The sequence below is a fragment of the Tetrao urogallus genome (genome assembly GCF_951394365.1).
Source record: "Tetrao urogallus genome assembly, chromosome: 1".
Classification (NCBI taxonomy): domain Eukaryota; kingdom Metazoa; phylum Chordata; class Aves; order Galliformes; family Phasianidae; genus Tetrao; species Tetrao urogallus.
This window is the reverse complement of record NC_136813.1, coordinates 136,803,456-136,826,781: the sequence shown is the minus strand read 5'-3', so window position 1 is coordinate 136,826,781 and position 23,326 is coordinate 136,803,456. Positions and strand designations below refer to the sequence as shown.

General features: G+C 40.4%; 1 protein-coding gene across 4 annotated transcripts in view; it reads left to right on the top strand.

The window, feature by feature from the left end:
• The window catches only part of DGKI (diacylglycerol kinase iota), a gene marked incomplete at both ends in the record, with an annotated part of 208,683 nt that extends 199,642 nt beyond the window's left edge, over positions 1 to 9,041 (top strand). For all 4 annotated transcript variants that reach the window (XM_079537633.1, XM_079537635.1, XM_079537634.1 and 1 more), the window contains 3 exons: positions 5,336 to 5,372; positions 7,685 to 7,784; positions 8,925 to 9,041. In XM_079537633.1, coding sequence (XP_079393759.1) covers positions 5,336 to 5,372; positions 7,685 to 7,784; positions 8,925 to 9,041 — 254 coding nt within the window. The remainder of the gene's footprint in view (positions 1 to 5,335; positions 5,373 to 7,684; positions 7,785 to 8,924) is intronic.
• Positions 9,042 to 23,326: the final 14,285 nt, after the last annotated feature.

The following is a 23,326-nucleotide window of genomic DNA, read 5'->3' as shown; positions in this document are numbered from 1 at the left end:
TAGAGAAATGTAGGGGATTACGGACAGTTAGACAAAGACAAACCAGAAGGTTGAGCAAATGTCAACTCAGTTTCTCTCTCCCCCCCGTCCCCAAGGATGACAGGAAGCTTTTGCAGCTTTCCAGATATATGTCCTCTGGGCTTCTCCAAATGCATTGTTTGTTTAACATTCTCTGGGGATCACAGAATGCATGGGACAATGCTCTAATAGGGGCCTCCTCTTTCTCCCACTAAGCAATTAATGAATCTCATTTCTACCCTGGGCACTTCTCAGTCACAAACAAGCTCTCTTGCTGAATCATCATCATGATGTCCTTGTTTTTATGTTGTTTCTCTGGCACCTGGCATCTTCTCATTAATAATTAGTGTATGAGACCTCATCCAACACTATTAATATCTGAGGCTTTCCCTGTATCTAGCTTCTTATTTCTGCTAATTGACACGCTTGATAAAAATGGATCTTGCTCTTCTTTTGGCCATTACTTTTGTCCACCTCTAATTCCCCCATAGTTTTTCTGTCATAGAATTTATCAAGAACACGTGACTAGAGATGGTTAACATTAATAAGAGCTCCACAGCAAAATACTCTCCATCTACAGCGCAGGAAATCCGTTATTAATCAGAGAAAATCTTCTCAATGTAGTTCAAACAGTGACCAACAGCAACAAAAAAATGATTGTTAGCTATCTGGTATGAAGCTACTGGGGTGAATTGAATGTGGTGCAGGGGTGGTAAATCCCTCCTTGCCCCCAGCAAACACACCTCAGGCATAGCACTGGGACTGTGAAGAAGAGGAAATGGTGTTGTGCTGTCTTTTGTGGTGATGGCTTTATGCTTTCTGCAATTATGCAGGGATATTAATATGAGAGATTACACTGTGATCTTGATCAGAATTATTTTAGATGTTAAGGGGAGGAAAATAACCCGTCTCAAGATAGAAAAAAGCACAGATTGGTCAAACAAAGAGATTGCTGTGATACTTATCAGTGGACTGGCATGAGTCTGAAACAGCAGCTGAAGCAGCAATGTAGTAGTAGGTGTTAGAACAACTGAAGTGTAGTAGGTGTTATAACAGCTGCTTACTGCTGCAGGAATGGTTGTGTTGGTTGCTGTTCCTTCAAAACAATTTCTCTCCATCTCCTATGCATGAAGGGCAGATACACAGACCTACATGTTGCTCAAGAAGCCTTCATAAATCAAGGGTCTTTTTCTTGTATTGAAAAGGTCACCTTTTAAGATCTGTCTGTAGCTGGGCTAAGAAACACTTTGCAAGAAACTGAGGGCCAAACTCAGTAGGTATCAGAACCACATGTTTTTTTTTGCTGCAGTCAACTATCTCACGCCCCAATGCTTACACGTTAAAAAAAATTAACTATTTATTTCACACAATCAGTAGGGAACACTTAAGAATCTCAGTTAGAAAAGGATCTCCTAAATCATTGCCTGTATTTGGAATCAAACTTGATTTGGAATCTTCATCTGGAAATTCTGAACTGCTTATAACAATTATTGAAGACAAGCAATCCAATATATATCTTCTCTACTTTTCTTCTCTAGAAGCTCAAAAAAAATGCAAGAGTTCTGTAGTTAATCCAGGGAATGTCAGTTTTCAACAGAAGAACATTGCTTACAATTGCTTAAGAGTTTGTGTTGGAAACTTCTGGTGGAATAGTTAGTTCATGTCATTCTGAACATCTTTGTGATCTCTGACCTCACTGTCCTTGTTCCACTAGATAGCATCCTCTAGTAAACACGAGAATGCATTTGTTGTTATTATTATTAGAGTTTTTTTGTTTGTTTTGCTTGGAAAGCAAATTCTGCTATGACAAAGATCTATGGTGGGGACAAAGCCTGTTGAAGATTGAGTTTGTCTGACATTCACTGATAGCTCTAGATTTGCAGAATGTTTTATAGCAGGGGGACATTCGTGAGTTGCTTAAGTAGGAAACAGCTCAGATTTCCTAGAAGGCACAAAGTATAAAATAGTCCATTTTATTTTCTAGGTTTACAAAATCTGAGGTTAATGTGAGTGAGGGACAGTTAAAATGAGAGACATCTTCACACAATAGAAATTCAGACCCAGAAGACGCTGCTAGTCCAAGACAGACACTGTTAATCTTCACATCAGGTAGAAATTAGGAGTGCAGAGTTGGGGGAAGACCTGAAATAGTTCTACTTTTGCAAGTGAATGTTATTTTAAAAATAATCCTTCTTTGACAGTAATGAACCAAACCCATTTTTGTCCTGTATGTCAAAACCATAACTAAATGATTAACCAAAGAAGATTTTGACTGATGAATTCCCAGAAATGCTGCTAGTGAAGGACATTACTGTTAAAAACAGATTCACTTCTTCCCCATTTGTACAAAGGGAGGGACTGACAGGACCAGGGACTGGCAAAGGTTAATAGCTGTGGGTCTCCTGTGGGTAGCTGTAATCACCTCCACTGGAGAGAGCAGGGTGTGTTGCAGGCTTGGAGGCCTTTTAGACTGCATGGTGCTGTATATTTTGGAAGTGCCTCTTTTTGCCTCTCTTTTATGTTGTAATGAACTCAGCTAAAGGGCAGCTGCTTTCTAGCATCTCCTTCTCTTGCCTCCTCCTGTCCCCAGCTTGGCCTGAGAAATTAGAGAGGGGCTTTGGTGGAGTGAAAGGGGGCAGAAGGAAAGAAGGAAAAAAGTTAATAATTCTACACAGACAGTCTATTGGAGATGTGAAGTAAAGAAAGTGATCTCAGCTGGGCTTCCCCTCAGTATGTCATGCTTTTCAGCTCCTTTCAAGCAAACTTCTCCCCCCTGTCCCCATACTGCCATTCTTTAGTCCCCAAGTCTCTCTCTTTCTCTCTCTCTTTCTCTTTTTTTTTTTCTCCCTCCACCTCTCCACACATTTCTATCTTTTGTTTTTATTTCCCCCCCTGCTGTTTTGCTTGATAGAAATCTCACTCATGCATTTCCCTTCCGGATTTCTATGGGGTTATTTTGTCCTCTCTCTCTCTGCGCCTTGGTCTCCTTTTCTTTCTTTGCCTCTTGTCCTGGAGTAAAACAGTCGCCTCCCTGCTGGGTCAGGATGACAGTGCCGTTAGCTTTCCCAGTGCCAGCCCTTCCCACGTATGTGCAGCTTTTGTCCCAGGGCAGAGGGGGATTTGGAATGGTCGGTTGGCAGCGCCAGGGAGACTGATGTAAAAATGAGGTCCAAAACAGAGGGGAAAGGGAATTAGGAGGAGAGCGTGATGTGGTTTAAGAGAAGCACAAGCAAAATAAATAAGAAATAAAGGAAACAACTCAGATTGAATGTGAGTTGGGACCATATACTTTTAGAGATAGGTCAAATAGAATAAAATGAATGAATTCTGGCACCATGTCATGCTGTAAATTGATTAACTGCAATATCTGGCCTTAAGTCTAACTGCGATGGAGTCAGGTTGCTCCCATTGGATGTTTTGTTTTGAATGGTTTACTGGAGAACTCCCATGTGCACTGATAGGATGTACTTGGCACCTGTTTAGATTTGTACTTATAGAATGCTCACTCAATCCTTAGTACTTGGCTCCCCTCCTGACCAGTTTTCCTTTGTCCTTGGTTTTCTTTCTCACCAGATGTACTCAGTTCCAGCTCTTCTGTCCACTCAGATCTCATTCTTCTGATTTCTCTCTTTTTTCTGTTCTTGCCAGATAAGAATGTGCCCAATGCAGCCAGTTCAGATATGTTGCTGCACCATCACACCACAACCTTCATTGTCCTCTCTATGAGCAGAAACGTATTTTTACTAAGTCTGCAAGTCATTCCTTGTACCTTTCTCTGGGAGGTAGTATTGCAGCAAGCCATGGGAAATGGCTTATTAAACCTTTATTTTTGAAATAACATAGCTTTCTTTAGTCCTGAGAGATATTATTCATATAGTTGTTTTTATTCATCTAGTTGTTGGTTGTTTGGTTTGGTCTGTTTTTGTTGTTTGTTTTTTGTTCTTAGATTCTTAGCTATTCTTTTTCTCAACAAGGGAACTCTGCTTAGACTCCTGTATCCTTCTGTGCTTATAGGAATTCGTAGTTTGTGATTATTCTTCTATTGGATAGGGAGCTGTAAACCCACAACAGCTAAGTGAAACCGCTGTGTGGTGTAGCATGAGAGTTAGGAGAGTGGCTAATGAGCTTGGAGAACTGCTGCAGTAGGTATGCAATGCTCTATGCACTGAGTTCTAGGCATGCTACATTTTGGACCACCTCTTTCTCATGATGGTGGAAGGTGAAGGGAAGGAGCTATCTGCAGTTCCAGGAGCCATGGCAACCAGCTCTCCCAAACATACTACATATATATGTTATAAAAAGAGTGAGGGAGAGATGGATTGCTCAGATCCACTTCAGCATAGACTCAGTGAAAGAAGTGAAGAGAGGTTGTGAGTAGGCCTTTGTGAGTAAACAGAGTGAAATTCCTCAGTTTCAGGTGAGATTTGCCATAAGCTCTTGAGGACTCTTGAATTTGAAAGTCAAAGTGTGATGAAGAGAAATATTCATGCACAGGAAGCAAAATTCCTGTGAAGTTTCACTATTCCCTTTGCTAAATGCCCCATACCATCTGGCAGTATGCTCCAGAGAAGTGGAGAGGAGAATAATAAGGCAGACTAGAAAAGGAAAAGTTCTTCTCATTCCAAATGCTATCCAAATCCTAGCTTTTCCCTGTCACTGTAATACAGCAATGGAATTTACTGCTGTAGACATCTGCCTGTAGTGAATATCAAGAACAAAAGCACATCAACAAAATGAATTTTTTTGTCTCACTTAACAAAAAACTTTTCTATTTTGCTTAACCTTACTTTCCTGATCATTGCTGACCAGCAAAGTACAGGATTTGCATATCAATATAAGGACTGCTGGGAATATTCCACCCTGATCTACATTCTGTATAGTGCTGTTAAATAGAGTAGCACAGGGATGTCATTCAGGACAGAATTTGGCTAATTTCAACTTCCTAATGACATTTTCCCTCTAGTACTAACAATAGATTGTAACTTGCAATATATCAGGGTTTCCATTATATCAGCATTTCCAATGTGCTGTGCTTATGTGAACCACTTAATTGAGCAAGGTGAAGAGTGAGAAAATAAATGCCATGAATATTCATTCTCAGTATAATTTAGAAGCTGCTATTCCCTGGCACTGAGACTCCAGCAGTGACTGTGCATTCAGAATTTTGCTAGTGCAAGGGTTTGTGCAAGCAAATGTTACCTTGAAGCTTGGTGTATCTGTGCCAACTGAGCTTTCTGTTGATTTGTTTTACATATTGCATATGTACATTCGCATATGCAAACAAATGCTATATAACATATTTGACTGTCTTTTGCAGGTCCTTCTGAATTACTGGACATGACAGACAGTGAAACGTAAGTACAGTCTACCCTGTCTGCTTTTCACAGTATTTGTATTATGTTAGCCAACTTCACTTGTTTTTCAAAATGGCCCATCTCTTCAAAAATAAACAAACAGAAATGCCTTCAAGTCTGAAAACAACAGACACACATGTAGCTTTAAGGCCCAGAACAAATGTTTCTTGAATACCAGAAAGGATTTTCTTTCTATTGCTTCCTATTTCTCACAAGTCTTTCTAGAGAGATTCAAGTCCTGTATTGTGCTTTGATGTTTCCGGAATCTAGTCAATGAGGATCAACATGAAGGCTTGATTTCAAAAGTCAGGACAAGAATTTTCTTATTCAGTGCTGGATGCTCTGTCTTGGTTGTTCTAAATGGACACAACTTGTGCCATCAAAGATTTCTCTCAAGTAATTAGAAACTCAATCAGCTCTAATATTATTAAAAAAAGACTTGACTTTACAAATCTCTGTATAATCAGGGTATCACAATAATGTATATAAGTTGCTGTGAAAGTAATGCTTTGTTTTTATTTCCATGGAAAATACAACACATGCAAAGAACATAAGGACACTATTTGATAGAACAAATTCCCAGCTACAAAACACTATTGTTCCAACATAGGTGCCATCTTTAGCTGTGCATTTTCATCAGCAGTGAACAAGAACCTGCGTCTGCACACATGTCATTCTGCATGGCCATTCAGAATGTAGTATGTCTTTCTTGTTGGTGTTGTCAAACACCACCCCCACCATTTCACTGTGCTCACATCCACTGGTTGGTCTCCATAACAACAAGTTCAACAAGTGTCAATGAATGTCAGTGGGTGCTATTTTTTTCTGCATGGAGGATTTCAGTGACACACCTTTGCTTCGTATGCACTTCCATGTCGGATGCCACTCTGTCAGAATGCCCCTCTGCTGCCATCTGTCTTATGGCAACAGAATGTAACAGAATATTGGTAGAAAGGTTCGTGCTTTACTGCCATACCGCTATTTGTCTTTGATGCTGTGGGAAATAAAAAAAGGAGGCATTACTTTTGGACCAGTTCTCGTATAAGTGATCCATAAATAACTCTGGGAAACATATAGAATGTATGAGAAACAAAGCAGCCTTTCCCATAGGGGTTAAGCCTATCATTACCCATCTCACAACATCCTCTTCTTTACCGACATTCTCTGTTAGTTCTGCACGGGGTTCTTATGGCAGTCCAGCAGTGGTGAAGTCCATATACTCCTTCTCCTTGTACAGTGGCATTGTGGAGACTCTGAAATAAAAGTGCAAGTGAATATAGCTATGAGGGCTTCCCTTTACAAATGTTTTCCTATCACTACCTCTTGAAAATGAAAATTTTTCTTTTGATTCTCAGAGTGAAATCAGGTATCTTCCCCACCTGAATCTAGCCCTCATAAATTAGAGATAGATTACAAAGTTGCCTGTTAATATTTAACTTGCCCTGTAATTGGCTGAGACTGAAATTCCTTTCTGGGAATGTATGCTCTTCTACATCTGTCTTATTACAGGTAATTCTTATCATTTTTTATCTTGGAGTGCATGTAATTGCCCTACTTGTTTGACTGTAGTACTACAGACACCTCTTCAAGCAGATCAAACTACTTTCCTCCTATTTCTAGTCAAAGATGAATTGGCTCCTTTAACCTCATTAGTACAGTCGTTCTCAGAATCCTGCTACAAGTAGACCCACCCTGAATTAAGAACTCTGCAATAAACCTGCACCTACTACACAGCTTTCTGTTCTGAAAATCATGTGTTCAAGCTTCCTCAGTAGCTCGCTAGTCCAAAAGTACAAAACAAAAACACAGATCTCTCTCATGCATCCATGATGGTCAGGTATCAGAACCAGGGCAGCAAGTGTACCAGTCATGGCTTTGATGGGCATGATTTTTCTATCATGCCTCCAAAAACAGGAGATTCAGGAGAGAAAAGCAGGAAGATGAAAATATTGTTCCAGCATAGCCTGCTATGAAATAAGGTGTTTGCTTTGTCTCTACAGCAGTTAGCAGAACTGCGGGTTGGATGGGAATGTGACATTTTTGTTTTTCTGAATACAATATTTCTGAATACAAAAATGTTGTGCCTGTTTCTTTCCCACTTCTCAGTTCTCCAACTGCTATTTGTGCACTGCAGGCTTTCTTACTGAGTCAAAGGATGTAGGTGCTAAGGAGGAGAGTGCACAAGTCCGCCTCTGCCAGGAAGAAGCAACCTTGCAGAAATACATCATCCCTTTCTGTTCACTGAACCTTCTGTTTCATAAACGTTGATGAGTGTGATGTGTCTCACTGCTGGTTTCTGTACTTTGGTCTAGGGGTGAGACAGCATTACATAAAGCGGCCTGCCAGCGCCATCGTGCCATCTGCCAGCTCCTGGTGGATGCGGGAGCCTCGCTGAGAAAGACAGACTCCAAGGTAACCCAGCTTAGTCAACGAGTTACAAAGCACTGCAGTCAAGCAAGACTGATCAGCATCCGTCCCTGCTGTGTGCATGATTGAGGCTTCCCTGTGTGTGCCAGGAACAGCTCTTTTTACACGTTTTTACTTAGAAAACTGTATTGATTCAAACAAGTACAAGGGACTTTAGTTCAGTCCCCAGTGTGGGTCATCTTCACTATAGTGAGAGCTTGGCCTCAAACTATTTGGTATGTTGGGTGTGAATGAAGCATCTCCATGGCACAGCAGCATCCTTGTCTTGTGTGGTCAAAAGAGAGGTTTATGGGCAGGGACCACCTGGGGAAGCCTTGGTTTTTGATTGCACAGTGTCTATGAGGCTAGATTGTTGTAGTTGACTTGCTTTCTGAGGGTGGCTAACCATCTTTTTTTGTCCTCACTTGCCCCTGTGTTCATTGGTGTGACACTAACCACAACTGTCTTTCCATGTAAGCTTGGAGAAAGAAGATGTATGGGAAAAATTAAAACCTAGGAATATTCTGCAAAAAACCCCAAAAAACAACAAAACATATAATTGCTTGGAAACACTGTACAGAATCAGCCCCACTAGCATTTCTGAATATAAGCAACATATATCAGTATTTGAGAGATGCTCAGATCAATGGGTTCCAGAGTTGGAAATAGCTTTGTGCAGCAAGACAATAACAATTCCTGTCATGTTAAACTGCAGGAAGTAGTCTATAAGCTGGAGAGAGATCATCTCTTTTTCAGATCTCTTTTTTCAGATCAGACTCTTTTCCAGTACTATATATTGTATTTCTGCAACAGCTGGAATCCAGAGAAGTGGCTTTCTGAGTTGTTAATCTTCATCAATCCAGAGAGCAAGAATGGTTTTGTGGAGATTCTATTGCACTATTCACTCACATTGCCACTGCACCATAAGAATGAAAATTCCGTTCCTTCCAGTATGTGAGCCTTTCTGAGTAATGTATCAAAAAACATGACCTTGCAGGGCTCAATGATTTGTCTTAAACTGCACAAGGACCTTGAAATTCTTTAGAACTTCATGAGTCTGTAGTAATTCTTCTGGGTCATGCTTTCATCTGGTCTTCTAAATATGTTAGCACAACATTTTTCTTCTTGTTTTTTTTATTATTATAGGGTAAGACTCCTCGTGACAGGGCTCAGCAAGCTGGTGATCCAGATCTGGCCTCCTATCTGGAAAGTCGACAGAATTACCAAATGGTTCCCCATGAGGATTTGGAAACGGCTGTCTGATATCTGAAAACAGAGAAGAGGATCTTCAGAAATAGCAAGGCTGCACCTGAGCACTTGGGCATTGTGTGAGGAAGAAGCTGATGGAATCAACATGTCTCTCGCTCTCGTGGAAAATATCAGAGGACATGCCACCAGTTTCTAAGGGCTACAGAGTCTTGCCACGGAACAGTTAGGTTCCATAAGTTAGCCCATGATGGATGAGGTGGGACACTCAAAGGTCTGTGGAATCCATGGGCCATGGAAATTTACCTTAATTGCTTCCAGCAAGTAGCATGAACTTCTCCCATGTTCATCTGTACAATTTATTAAAAAAAAAAAAAAAAAAAAAAAAAAGAAAGAAAAGAAAGAGAAAGAGAGAAGTGAGTGTGGGGGAACCAAACTAACTGGGACATTGAAACACCTAACCAGGCCCTCCACCATCCCTACATTTTCTTGCATACCCTTAATTCTCCCATTCCTCTCACTTGTCATCTGTTAAATAGTATCCGTTATCTCTGTGTCCTGGTCATGCAGTAGCAAAAAAAATTGAGGAGTTCTGGAATGCCCTTAGGAAGAAAACATTTTTACCTGCTGTGTTCCCTCCTTTGCTATCCCTTTGGAAGCTGCTTCCTTGGTCTTCTGTTACTGGAGAGTTTTTTCACTTTTGGAGAAGATTCTGCCTATTGCCTTGTTTTCTAGGGTTTGGGTCAATTTATAACAGTAACAAAAACTAACCTCCTCATTGTTGCTGCATATATGCTTATGGTATCCTGATGAGACAGTCATTTGAATAGAAAGGTTATCCAATATAGCCACGTTGTATGACAGAGCAGAAAGCTACCCCTAAGGTTTCTTGCAACACTGCTGTACTTATAATGACCGACTGGTTTCTGTCAGCATTCGGGCCTGACTAAAAGCTAATAGCTATTTTTTTTTTTTTTCTTCCACTTCTGGAAAGATGGGTTTTATGACAAGGAAAGGAAACCTAGGAGGTCATCAGTCAGCCATGAATAAATGAACAAGCACTGCATATATTGGGAACAGGAAAATTTCTTCTGGCTGAACCTGTAAACTACCTGATTCCCCAAGGGGAATGGAAGAAAGTTTTAAAGAGAGGCTCTCCCCAAGAAAAAGGACAAGCATCAGCTCTTTACTCACTATAGGCTTGGAAATTTAAACTTGCTTAGCTGCTGTAAAGGCCTGCCATGGCTACTGTACTCATCTGTTCTCTGTCTTACCTCAAAGATTATAACTACAAAAGAAGAAAAATCAGACACACACAGACATACAGAAAATTTTCACCTTCAGGTTTTCTATCATTAAAGACAATTCAGCTACCAGAAATAGCAGAGCTTCCACTTTGCCCAGTTCTTATGAAGACACTTGTGGCCCACTTTTGGCATAATTCTTGCAATAGATTTTTGAATTTTGCTTTGCTATTTGTTTTGACTGATCATGTAGTGGTTGGTTTCAAATGCATTTCTAGGGATAAGTCTTCGGTAGATGTCGATCGTCAAGATCTCATGCAGTTTGGAAACCATGGAAAAAACTCAGGTCATTGTTCAGATAAGTTTTACTTCCTCAGTAGAAGTTGTGGAAATTAAATGAATGAAAATCCTTTCTTTATTCTTTTTAAGTTTATCTTTTCCCTCCTTCCTTCCCTCTTTTTCTCCCTCCTTCCTTCCCTCCGTCCCTCTTTCCTTCCCACCTTCCTTCCTTTCCTCCCTCCTTCCTTCCTTTTCCTTCCTTTTTGAGTGATTCTTGTGGCAGAAAAAGAAAAGCTATATATATATATATATTATTTTATTTTTTCTGTTTTCAAAAGTTTATTTGATATGAGCGAAATATTTCTTTAGTATTTCTTCCTCTGGAAGGAAACTATATATATTTGTAATCTATTGATCAATGGCGACATGAAATGTATTTTGTCTTTTTTTTTCTATCTTTATTCTCGTTTGAGAAATAAAATATAAAACCCAAATTTCTTCCCTTGATAATAACGCAGGGGCTTATGGTGAAGGTGTATATATTGGAAATGAATTTGGCAATGGTTAAAATAAATATATAATTATACAATTTTGGTGTATGTGAAACTTCCATAAGGAAGACCCTCACCCTCACAGTATGGTTTCATGGTAGGCATTGCATCATTTTCTGACTGTGAGAAAAGACTATACTGTAATATTTCTATATATTTGACTTAAAATATGAACGATGCTAGCATCAGTTGTATCTTTTTGCTGTTTTACTGATGTGAGAAACAGAGGGAGCTTCAGTGATACCAGGGACTGGATTTTGTCCTGTGCTGAGGTCAGACTGAGGCCTGAGCACAGGATGCTCAGTGAGCACTTTGCAGCTCCCTCATCCTTAAGTCACAAGAAGGTGGAACAATACAGGTTTGCTCTGATCACAGGTAGCCTCCAGAAGCCACGTGTAAATTATTATACAGACTTGGGCCTGATCCCTGTTCATCTCCTGTGGTGCTCCCCTTGGTGCACTTGGGTGTCTCTTGTGCCCAGGGGTTGTGCGCTGTTCACAGAAGGGGCTGGCTCTGGAGTAGACAGATTTCCTGAGCTCCTTTCTGCCATTTGGACTGCTCAAAGTAGCTGGAGCACACACGAGAGAGCCTGGCCTGCTTTTTTCCCTAGCAGCAGGAGTGTGATGCTATGATCAGAGCGAGACAGTTGTCTAGAAAACTTACTGCTCTGTGTACGCGGTGTACTGCAGAGGCAGTTACTGTGTGATGGAAATAAACCCCAGTGCTGAAATTAGGACAGGAGCTGGCTGGATGTAGTGCCTCTTAACATTCAAGGTGTCCAAACCACTGCACAAGTAATGCATTACTGGTGAGGTATTGTATGTAGATAACAGAGCATGTGTATTATTTTTTGTGATGGCTCATGCACAGCCAGGGATGTCAGAGCTTGGTTCACTGAAGGATAAAGTTTTGGGTGAGGATACAGCAGGTTTCTTATTCCTTCCCCCCTGCTGTGAGATTCCCAATTTTGGACAGCCACTAGAAGCAGGCAGACCTCAGCCGTTAATGGTAGCACACACATTGAATCTCTTTAGTACTTGGGATCTAGCTTAGTACAATATCATTTGTTCCTGCACTGTGTAGAGCCTGCTGGAAGCCCACTTAGATTACACATGAAACATTCTGATTTACTAGAAGTGTCTATTCTGTGGGTGTTGCTATATATGTGTGTATATTGCTATATATATGTATATTTATAAATATTAGTATGCATATATATAGACTCATGCACACTTTTAGGACTGTGCCATTTGAATAACAAGGTATCTAGGGATGCACAGATGCTGAGGCTGATGGACTGGCAAAATGTCATTTTCCATTTTAATTTGTTATTAAGGGGGACCCTTTTCAGTAGAACTGAAGAGCTCCTGAATTGTTCCATTGTACTGGTTTGCTATCTCATTCTGGAGTTAAATGGAGGGAAATGAAATATTTATAACACTGATAAAATAAAGTTACTTTTATTATTTAATAGCATCAGTTACTTTTATTGTTTCATGCTTCAATGCTAGAGATATCATTCTGTGTTTTCCAAGGCATGATGATGTCATATCTTTCTCTCTAATTATAGCACCCTTCAGTATTGTGAGAAGTAAGGCTGAATGACTCATGCAAGACAGGAGGAGTGCAAGGCAAATTTTGCATTGGCTCACGGAATTGAACTCCGATTCCAGTGACTCTTTCATTATTTCACATGAAGGCTTCTCTGTGGGTTTACATTTTCAGATATCTGTAGGTGTTTTTAATGACAACTATCACTTTACTTTTCACCATCAGTATCAACTTGTGCTGTAGCCTGGATTCTGCTACGTAAGGACTGTCTTCTAGAAGTACCATAGACATAAAGAAAATAGAACAAAAATTATATTCTGTTGCCATTGATCTTCCCAATTGTATTTGCAGAGCTGATGCTTTGTGGATGAATAGTTGTGTTTTATTTTTTCTGGTATGGCAGTGGAATACTCTTTAAGTAGTATTTAACATCTTCTTTTGCTCATTTTTGCCTTTTTTTTTTTTTTTTTTTTTTTTTTTTTTGCTGTGACAGTAGTGTGCCTGTTAATGAAAATCACTAGCACACAACCTCATGGTTGGAAGATGACTGTTTTCCTTTCAAGTTGTACTAGATGCCTGCTGTGGGGTGCAATTATGTGCTGACCCTTTCGGTTTCTCAAAAACGTGTTGAGAAGATTTGATTCTAGGTAAAAGCTATGAAATGGACAAGGTGCATTGGTAATCTAAAGTTTGCTGGTGCTTAGTGATACACAAGAAATATGTGAATATGCTGGAAGTACGGCTACTTTGAAAACACTCCAAGGACAATTATACCCTTACACTTCATATATTCCAGGAAGGAAGCAGTTCCTTATGCTGAGCCATTTGAGGTGTGTCATTTTCTTTCCTCCATTTTTTGCATCTTTCGCATCAGACTAATATCCATGGAGGAGTACTTTGCAAGAATGGTGTTTAAGCTTCTGTGTAAGAACTCTTCTATTATACTGAAATTAACATTTCTTTCTCCACTGTATCTGTTTTCCATTCATCAAACATTATTTTCTCTCTTTATTTTCCTTTTGAAATCTGAGCCAAAACGACATTGGTTGTTTGTTTCCTAATTAATCTAAAGCCTGAAGTGTGAGTATCTTTAGTTATTTCAGTGATCCTCTTAGCAGCTTATCATATAAGTGTGCCTTTCTGGATACCTGTGTGGCTACAGGGTATAGTATTACAGGGTTCTCTGTGGCAGTACTCATCTTTTCATTTTGCTTTCTTAGCAACAGAGCAGGCAACTATTTTCTTAGTATTGGATAGCTACAGCTTTAAAATCCCAGAGCTGCCTGCCAAGATCAGTTGATTGCAATGGAGATTCAGTAATGTGCCAAAAGTGGCTTGCCAGCATATTGATGAAGACCAGAATTTTATGCAGAGGATGTGTCTCAAGAGTCAGTGCTTTAACTCCCTTTGGAAGGGCAGGTCATGACTGCACTGTGAAAATGCTTCAAGAGTAGTTATAACTCAGCCCTGCTCCCAGATCCTGGGGAAAACAGAATACTTAGAGGGGCAAGGATGGTTCAGTCTTTACTGAGTTACCAGTCCCAATAGACTGTGGGAGCTTGGCATAGGCTGCCCCAAAGTAGGCTAAGTACCTGGATTCTCACTTCTGTACCCAGCAGTCAAAGGAAGGATTGTGGGTAAGTGTACTCCAAGCTGTGCAGTGGCACCATGCTTCTCCTGACTGCCTTACCCAATGTCCTGTCAGTACCAGAGCTCAGTGGCCTCTCTGGCAAATTTCCAGCCCTCCTGCCCATGACTGTACCCACAGAGAGCAGTGTTCTCTTGTCCCCTCTACACGTGCATTGCAGCAACGGCCCCCACCTTGGCCAAGGGATTTCCTGGCCTGTGTATGGTGCTGCTACTGCAATGGGGGAAAATTCCTCCCTCAGGCCTTGATCATGCAAGTAAATTCATTACATTTGACTTCAGTGATTAGGCAGGCTTAGAGCTGAATAACCTTACTGTATTCAGCCATCAGAGTGCATCTTGTCTCCTGCCTTATTTATAGGGTGCCACATTCCAGTCTCAGCTGCAGTTTCTTGTTTCTCAGGTTTTTTGTTTTTTTTTTAAAGACAATCTATCCTATACAGTACACATGTGTTCAGTTATACTGAGTGGGAAACACAAGCCTCTCATTTTAAAAACTCCTCATTCTGATGTAACACACAACTACTAAGAAATCTAAGCAGGGGGATGCTTTGTAACAAAAGCAATTGTTTCAACATAAACACGACTATAATTCTGGAAAGAATTCTATGCTTAGCCTTTTAAATACAGTCTAGCTTATGCTTTTGTTTCCCTTTTATGGAGGAGATTTTTGGGATCCTAAACCAGCAGTGATTCTACTGAAACATGCATACAAGAAGGTGAATAACCAAGAGAACAGATGAGAGGTTTTCTTCAGTAATTTGCTTTATCCTATTTTGCCCTCATCTACTAGAAACAGAATGCTGATAAGGGAATGATATTTCAGAGCTCCCCAATATGCTTTGACATGCAAGAAATACACGCCATTTGTTTTAGCAGTATTGTACTACGTATGTAATTGCTTCATCTAAAGCCAGCCTCTTTTTTGCTAGCAAAGTGTAACACCTGGCTCTTCAATTAGTCCCTGTCTAGGAGTATGCTTGACGTGTAACCTTCCACTCAGCAAAGTGTGCGTGGTTGCAATCCGGCGCTCCATCATGACAAGTGCTGCAGCAATTAGCTGAGTACTAATGCATGAACCACACAGCAATTCATTACTTAGCCTTAACCTTTATTTTAATGAGGGAAATGGCCTTCTGGTTCCAACTGTCTTAATGACCTTCAATTATCACTTTTTTTCCTCAGCATGTGGCAGAGGGAGAGTGCAGTTCTTGCTCTTACAAGTATTCAGAAATACAAGTCTTGTGGAGGAATGGTTAGGTTTGTAGGTATGGAGAAGAAACTCAAGAAGCTCTTGAGCTTGATTCAACAGACATGAACAATTTCAACTTGGCTAATTGGGCTCTAATGGATAGTTTCCCTTATGTAGGACTATTAAAAAAAAAAAAAAAAAAAAAAATTCCTACGTGACATTCACGCAGAAAATGAAAGGAGGCAAGGTTAGAAAAGTAAAGCTAGGCTGGGTCCCGGGAATGTGGACTCTACAGAATGGATTATACAAGCATTGCTATTTTCTGAGCAGAGAGCTGCAATGCTAACCGTTGAAGATCACTGTAATGAGTAATTCATTTATCATTTATATGTATATCCACATTTGGGGATGCCAGAGGTTTTCCTTCCAAATGAATGGTAAGAAAGTCGCATCAAAAGACATGATCACTACAGGCCACAAAGCAAATTACTGTCTTCCCTCTACTGTCCCCCAGCTTGGCCTTTTTTACAGAACCAGTGCTGCTTTTTTTTTTTTAAGCTCAGAAGGGGGGAACACTTACTGATGTGTTTGTTCTAATAGGAGTCGGGTGCAGCTGTGAGTTTTCTCCTGTGGTCTTGCCACTGTTGTAATAGTGTCCCTATCTTCTTGGCACGTGATAGCAGTATATTCACATCAATCTGAGAAAAGACGTAAGCTTGCTGGCTGCTAATGGCAGGAAGGAAATGGAACATAATTTTATTTAAATCTGATTTAAAATCATCTTGAATGCTCTTTGCATTTCCTTCCTTTTTTTATTTTTATTTTTCGCTGTCATTCTTAGTCCTTTTTCATTGGAGTCTTTACTTTCTGATCAGTTTTCTTCCTTAGTTCACGCTGCCTTGATTTTTGACTGGAAAGGTCAAAATTATGTTCAGTGGTTTGGCTCTAGGACACTTCTGCTTGACCAGCATCACAGATGGCTGGATGTCCTCTGACCATACCCAGCCATAGGTAGGAATATTAAAATTCTGCTGTACTGGGACATGGAGCACTAAGGGCACCTCTGGGGGTAACTGTAATGTCTCAGGATTAAGCAAATGGGAAGCCTCATGAACTTGGGCATTTTGCATGTGAGCAGTAGATCATAGCCTTCCCAAACTTAGTATTAATATTAATAGGGGAAAAAAATAGTCGTCTCTGTTGTTGTTAGTTTTGGTCCTTTTTTTCTTTTTTTTTCTTTCTTTTTTTGCTCTATTCTGACATTCCTCCTCTTCACCATTTATTCTGTTAAATAATTTTTGCCTGGGCAAATGTGACCATGCTGCTCTGTGACATACTTGCAAGAAGTGGCAGCTGCTTCCAATTGGCGAGGGAGTGTGCTGTTCTCTGGTGTGAAGTGGCCAGCCCTGCTGCCACATTGCTTTCTACTCAGAAAAAATCATGGGGAGATGGCAGGGCCTTATCAGTTTTTTTTGTTCCATTTACTTGTCACTCCAGAGTGATTCTCTTCCATCTGCCTCCTTTGATCACACAGCAGCTTTGGGAGAAAAGAAAATAAGTGGCTGAGCCTTCAAAGCAGTGAGCAGCCCTTGGGAGTTCTGCCTCTCTTTGGCTTAGTAGCTGCACCTCACAGATCTAGGGAAAGGGGGTTGCCTTATATGCAGAAAAAACCATATATCACTGTACTGGCAAAAAGTGGCACCTCTTTGGAGGCTACATATTCCCAGCATTCCACTATGAGCCAGGAAAGGCATAAAATACATATGGACATTGACAAACATATGCTCAATGCCCTGCAACCCTACTTGAAAATTAATCAAGGGTTAAAATCCCTTCCCAAACAGGCTCGAGAGTTGCCAGCTTTGGCCACTGGCCCGTGAGCATGCAGTGTGTTGGGGAAGGGAACCGGGACTTTTAATGCCAGCATTTCACTGTGTAAAGATCTGCAAGGTGAAGTGTGAGACATGAAGGTTGTTGTATTATTTCGTGCTGTAAACTGTCTGCCAGTCATTTTGGATGCAGCCAGCTTTATGGAAGCAGGAGACTTCTGAATGATTTTGGGATGTTTAGGTGATGATATAGCTGAGAATTCACATTCTGCATTTCCCGTGCAAACCTTCCGACAGTCCATGGAGGTTTCAGTGTCCTCTCTGAGTCAGTGAGCAGAACATTTTGCTGCAAAATACAAGCCTTCCTCTGTGCCACTGTTACTGCTACTTTGCTTCTTTCTGCATAGCTTTTACAACAGCTATGGCTTTGTAGACTCTCACTGGGAATAACCATGATGCTTTGTGGGGAAAGATTATTTTCTTATGGATACAAATACCAAGCTGCAAGTGCGTGCTAATGAAAATGCAATGTACATAAGGGCTGGAGATGGTTTATGAGGCTGTCACTGTTAGCTCAGTGGGGATTTATTCTGAGCTAGAACTGACTTTTTTTTTTTTTTTTTTTTTTTTTTTTTTTGTAACATAAAGCTTATGCAGAAGCTGGTCACTATGTTTAATGATATGCTTCTGTCTTTTGGCAGTTTACAAGTATAATGATGTGTTACAGAATAGGGAAAACACTTGCTGTGTGTTGTAATTAATCAGCATATCTCTCTGGAGTTGCTGTGGTTAAAGGGAGAGTGTAATGAGTCAGAGGGCTGAGGTTTTATTCCTGCCACTGTCACTAAGTCTTTGTTGGGCAAGACGTTTAATCTTGTGTGCCTCAGTTTCCTTATCTGTAAAATAGGGATGGTATCAACCTCCCCAGCAAACAGGTAAGGTGCTTTGCTTTGTGTGGCCAAAAATTTCCATTATATTAACCAATCACCAGTATCTCTCTCACTGTGCCTCGTAACATTGCTCCCATTTTGTATTGTGCATCATTTAAAGCTGTTTATTGAAGGAAAGTGGGACTAACTCTGTCCCATGCTTTTTAGCTGAGTTGACTTAAACTGAGATAGTAAAGAGTGATGGAAGATGGCAAGTTTCTAATGAGTTAGCTCTCACTTTTCATGCTTGATTTCCATGTTTGAACTATCTTGTCTTACAGTTGTTGGTTTTTTTGTTTGTTTGTTTGCTTGTTTGTTTTTTACCTCAGGTGAAATTTCTAGTCAATAAAAGCATTCAAGTGGTTGCCCTTCTTCCTGAGAATAATATTTTGTTGAATTTTAAAGTGGTTATATATCATCATACTGGATTCACTGAGCACAGTGTGTTCCATTTGGAAGGGCCTGTCTCAGAAAATACCCCTCACTGTTGCCCCTTTCTACTATGGGAGTGTCTTTTCCAACAGCCCAAAATTCACCACTGGGGTCAGTTGATGCAAAATATTTCTGGAGAAGGAGACAAACATCTGAGTGAGAAGACTCTTTGGTCTTCATGCTCGCATCTGTTCTGGCCATGAAGCACATGAGAGATTAAAACTGATGAACAAGGACAAGAGTTAATGATAAGCTAGAGATCTGAGGGTGCCTCCTGCAAAAAGGAACAAGGCCAAGATAGTGGTTTATCAAAGGAGCTGTGATCAGGTGGCATGATGATGAACAGATTGATGATGGAAAGGCTGTTTCCATCAGGCTGTAGAGTGGATACACTCAATTGTTGTTTCCTGGAGGTGATAGTGGAAGGATAAAGGACAAATTCTAGTCTCCTGAATTCACCCCAGATGAAATAAGGTGTGACAGAGAGCAGAATCTGGACTGTTCCATAGTGTGTTTAGACCCCTAAATAGAGCAATAAAGCCAAATAATAAATGCACATATTCAGCCAACGTTTCAAGAGGATCCAGAGTTCCAGTATTTGTACATATCCTATTATCTGAACACACATCTGTTCCAGGAGTTGTAATAACATCACAAAGGGCTCTTTTATGCTGTCTGACCCCATGCATAATGCCCTGAAGCTGAGCATCATGAGGCTGCCAGCTGGCAAAGGGAATCTGAGGCATGCAGCAGCACCCATGAAATGCAGCTATATTTAACAGAATATCAGGGTCCAGATAATCAACAGTGGTGGGGGACAGGGAAAAGGGGAAGTATTTTTTTGTAACAAAGTAAGAAAGCATCTTCTTCCCTGATTTTCATGCATTTCCTATTTATATAAAGTATCTTGATCACTGCTGCTGCTAAACAAGGAGATTTTAAACTGGGAGAAAGAGCAAATCTGTACACAATGAAAGAACTGGTTGCTGTTCCTTTTGGACACTTTTTCTGTATTGTGACTTGTGTGGAAATGTACAGAATAAAAGTGAAGAAGCGCAAGCCTTGGCTGGGATGAGTTTCCTTGTGTTATTTGCCTTTGGGGCTGGGCTGCTGCATCTGGCAGAGCTGTTAAACTGGTGCAAACAGTTAGAGGAAGAGGAGGAAAGGGCTAGAATCATAGAAACAGAATTATTAAGGTTGGAAAGACCACTAAGATCATTAAGTCCAATTGCCAACCCACCCCAACCGTGCCCCCTAAACCATGTCCCTCAGTGCCACATCCACAAGGTTCTTGAACACCTCAAAGGATGGTGACTCTGCCATCTCTGCAGGCAGCCTGTGCCACTGAAGCACCACTCTTTCTGAGAAGAGATATTTCCTAATATCCAACCTGAGAATATGAAAGTCAAACTTCTGCATGAATGTTTGCGTGTGCTGTGGCAGGACAATGAACAGGAAGAGAGCACAAGGCCTTTGGACAGGCCAGCTTCAGAGTTGAGGTAAGCAAAGGGTTAATGATGCCCCTGATATTTCTGGGGAAATCTCAGTGCTGTGGTAAACTCAGATTATTGGCAGCAAAGATCCTGCAGTTATACAGGACTGTAGTACTGAGAGAACAGGTCACGTCAGAACTGTATCCATGCTTCTCAAGAGCATTTAATTAGTGCAACCTCTGATTCACTCCCCAGTTTAGCTTAGGTTCTCAGTTTAGCACAGTTTTAAGTTATTCTGTAAGTAGGATATAATAGCACTGTTTCTTTCTGTCCAACTATGCGTGGTTGAAGAAATTTCTGTCATGATCACTGCTTCCTTTCTTGACTTCTCTGCCTGCCCTACTCAGGGGCTTCTTTGCTGCTTTGGACATTTAGGTTCTCCTGACCTCTTTCATGCAACATGGTAGTTCCATCTCCCTTATTGCTGCTCTCCCACCCTGAAATATTCTTGAATTGACCCATCTCCTGGGACAAGGCCTGCACACAGCTGCTTCCCTCACACATGGCTCTGACCCCCACCTCCACCCTGAGCCCTTTGTTGCTCAAAGCTGCTGCCAGTAGCCAGCTGTGCTCTTTCTCATCTCTTTTAAAGGATTTCTTAAATGCCTTTTTCCCAGTGCCTCAGACAAACTAAGAATATTATTATTATTAATGGTAGCACTAAGAAGACTTATTTTGCCTGTGAAGGACTGACCAAGGATTATGAGCTCCATTGAGTCTTTCTGCTCAGTATTTTTGACATTTATAAGTTTTGCAACAAAGCACTGAATCCTCTGAAGCCTTTCAACAAGGTAACAAGATGCACCAAATGGCTGCCAGCTGCTCCCTGAGAGTGCTGGTGAAGAAGAGGTGATTCGGGTGTGTTCAGAGCTGCTCTCAGCAACATCTGGAGGTGTTCCACCACCTGCAAGCAGAGCTGCTTGATGGGGCCTTTGAAAAAGGACAGTACAGTTTTACATCTTTGTGATTTTTGGACCCCAAACTCTGAATGCGTGTGGCCTTGCACATGTATGAAGCTCTGAAGAGAGTCCAATTCTTGCTCCACCCTTTCATTTTAGTTTTCCCTTGTTCCTCATCAGTTTACCTATTTTAGCTGCTTCAAGTCTGGTGTCTAGCCAGCTTACCCTACAATAATATTCCACAAAGATGATGAAAATCAGATATCTATGTAGCTATATGAGAAAGATATTTATATACATATATACACACTTTCTTAAACTGGGAATTCTCTCTTTCACGTAACCTCCTCTACATCTGAAACATCTAACAGCTTCGTTTCTTTAAAAATCAGAGCCTTTCACAGTAGGAATGCAATTATATTAAGGGGAAAAAAAGCCATTCTCAGAGAGAAAAAAAGAATCTCGACAGGAATAGTTTATTTTGGGAAAAACAAACAAAAAAATACAAAAAAAAAAAAAGCAAGAAAACCCAACTCCCTGCAGTTTCACTTCAGCCAAGTGTCTTCAGTATTTTCCTGGGGTAAAACTGCAGTTCCCTCTCATGAGGGATCTTTTTAACCAGGCAGTGATTTTTGTAAGAGATGTTGCCAAGGTTGTTAAGTTTAAAAATAGGTAAATATTTTGTTGTGGACTCATAATTTCAAGGTATTGGGTCTCATATTTTCACATTCAAGTGTTGATATTGATACACGAATATTACATTTGCAGCCATATTAGTTTACAGTGGGCATACCAAAGGACAGGGGAACTTCCAGAGCTGCTCTCTTTCTTCTTCTGCCCTTTCTGCCTGTAATCTTACAAGGCTCTAAGTGCATACATGATGGAAATCAGGTGAAACACTTCCTGCTTAATATCACATAACACATTTGCTGTCTAATGAGAAGCTAACAAAACAGTGACTGAGGAACTTCTGGCTATGACTTAGTCTGTTCTGCATTTACCACCAAACATCTAATTGCTTGACAAGAAACTGTATGAGGTACTTGAATCTCATTTGAGAAGTTTGAGCTTTGGGATACAGCATTCTGCAGAAGTTATAGGAAAGTAGAAGTTTTCTCACAAGATCAGTTCAGGTGGATGTTTCTCTTGCGGTGGAAAAAAGGCTGAGGACTCAGTAGATGGGGAGTTATTTCTGTTTGTTAAGGATGATAGGAGAACAGAGAAAAGATTTTAAAATGAAATGGTAAGATTAAAAAGATAGCTCTGAATGCTGTTTTAGCTTCTGTAGACTCATCCAACCTGAACAACTCAAACAGTGTTAAGTGATTCAGACTAATAATTTGGGTATAGAATTTGGTGTTTTTGTGGTTGACATCATTCGCCATCTACCTGAGGACTGTTTCCTAGAAACAGGATATGATTGCCTGCCTACTGCTGTTAATGTGTGTAAATAACACATTCATTTCTTTGCTAACAGAACTAACAGTATTCTCACAAGCTCTAGTCTTTCTTATTCCAGATACAAGTATATATTTAGCTCCAAAACTATCTATATTTTGTTAATGGGTCTCAGTGTCTTCCCTTAAGTAGGTAACAGTGGGATGTGAGGCACTGAATATATTTGAGAGCTATTATTCTGGCTGTTCTCTCTTTCCCCTTGCTTTTTCTTTCTGCCTGGTACCAAATGTTAGCTGGAAGGACAGATGTAATCAGTTGTGTCCAACTGTGTGAAATGATAGCAGAACCAGTAAACTAGCAGATAGTTTGTAGATTGTAGATTTAAGCTTGTAGACAGAAATAAATGTTTCCTAATATAAAACTGTGTGAGCAATATGCCTGTAGCTGTGAGTGCATGACTTTACAAGTCATCCTGACATTTTTACACCTCAGCCAGTCAAGTTGACTTGTACCTGTAGCGGGCAGCTCTAAAAATGACCTCTTCCTGGGAGATCTAGTTTAGCATTGCAGAGCTCTGCAGCTCATTTTGAATTTCTTCCCCCCTTTAATGATGAGAGATGTAGCTGGAAGTTAAACGTATGTGTGCATATTTGTAGAAAAGGATTACTGGTTGTTGTTTGATTTGGAACATTAATATGTCCTCCAACGTTCTCAAGTTTGAGAGCTTATTTTTAAAGTTTCTATTGTTCTCTGTATTCTGATTTTGAAAAGCTGGCAAACCAGATTCTTTTAGTAAACAGTGATATTAATGTTTCCAAAACACAGAGTCACAAATCATTCTAAATTTCAGCTTTTGTTTTTTGTTTGTTTCAGTTCAGACATCAAAAGAATGGCATCT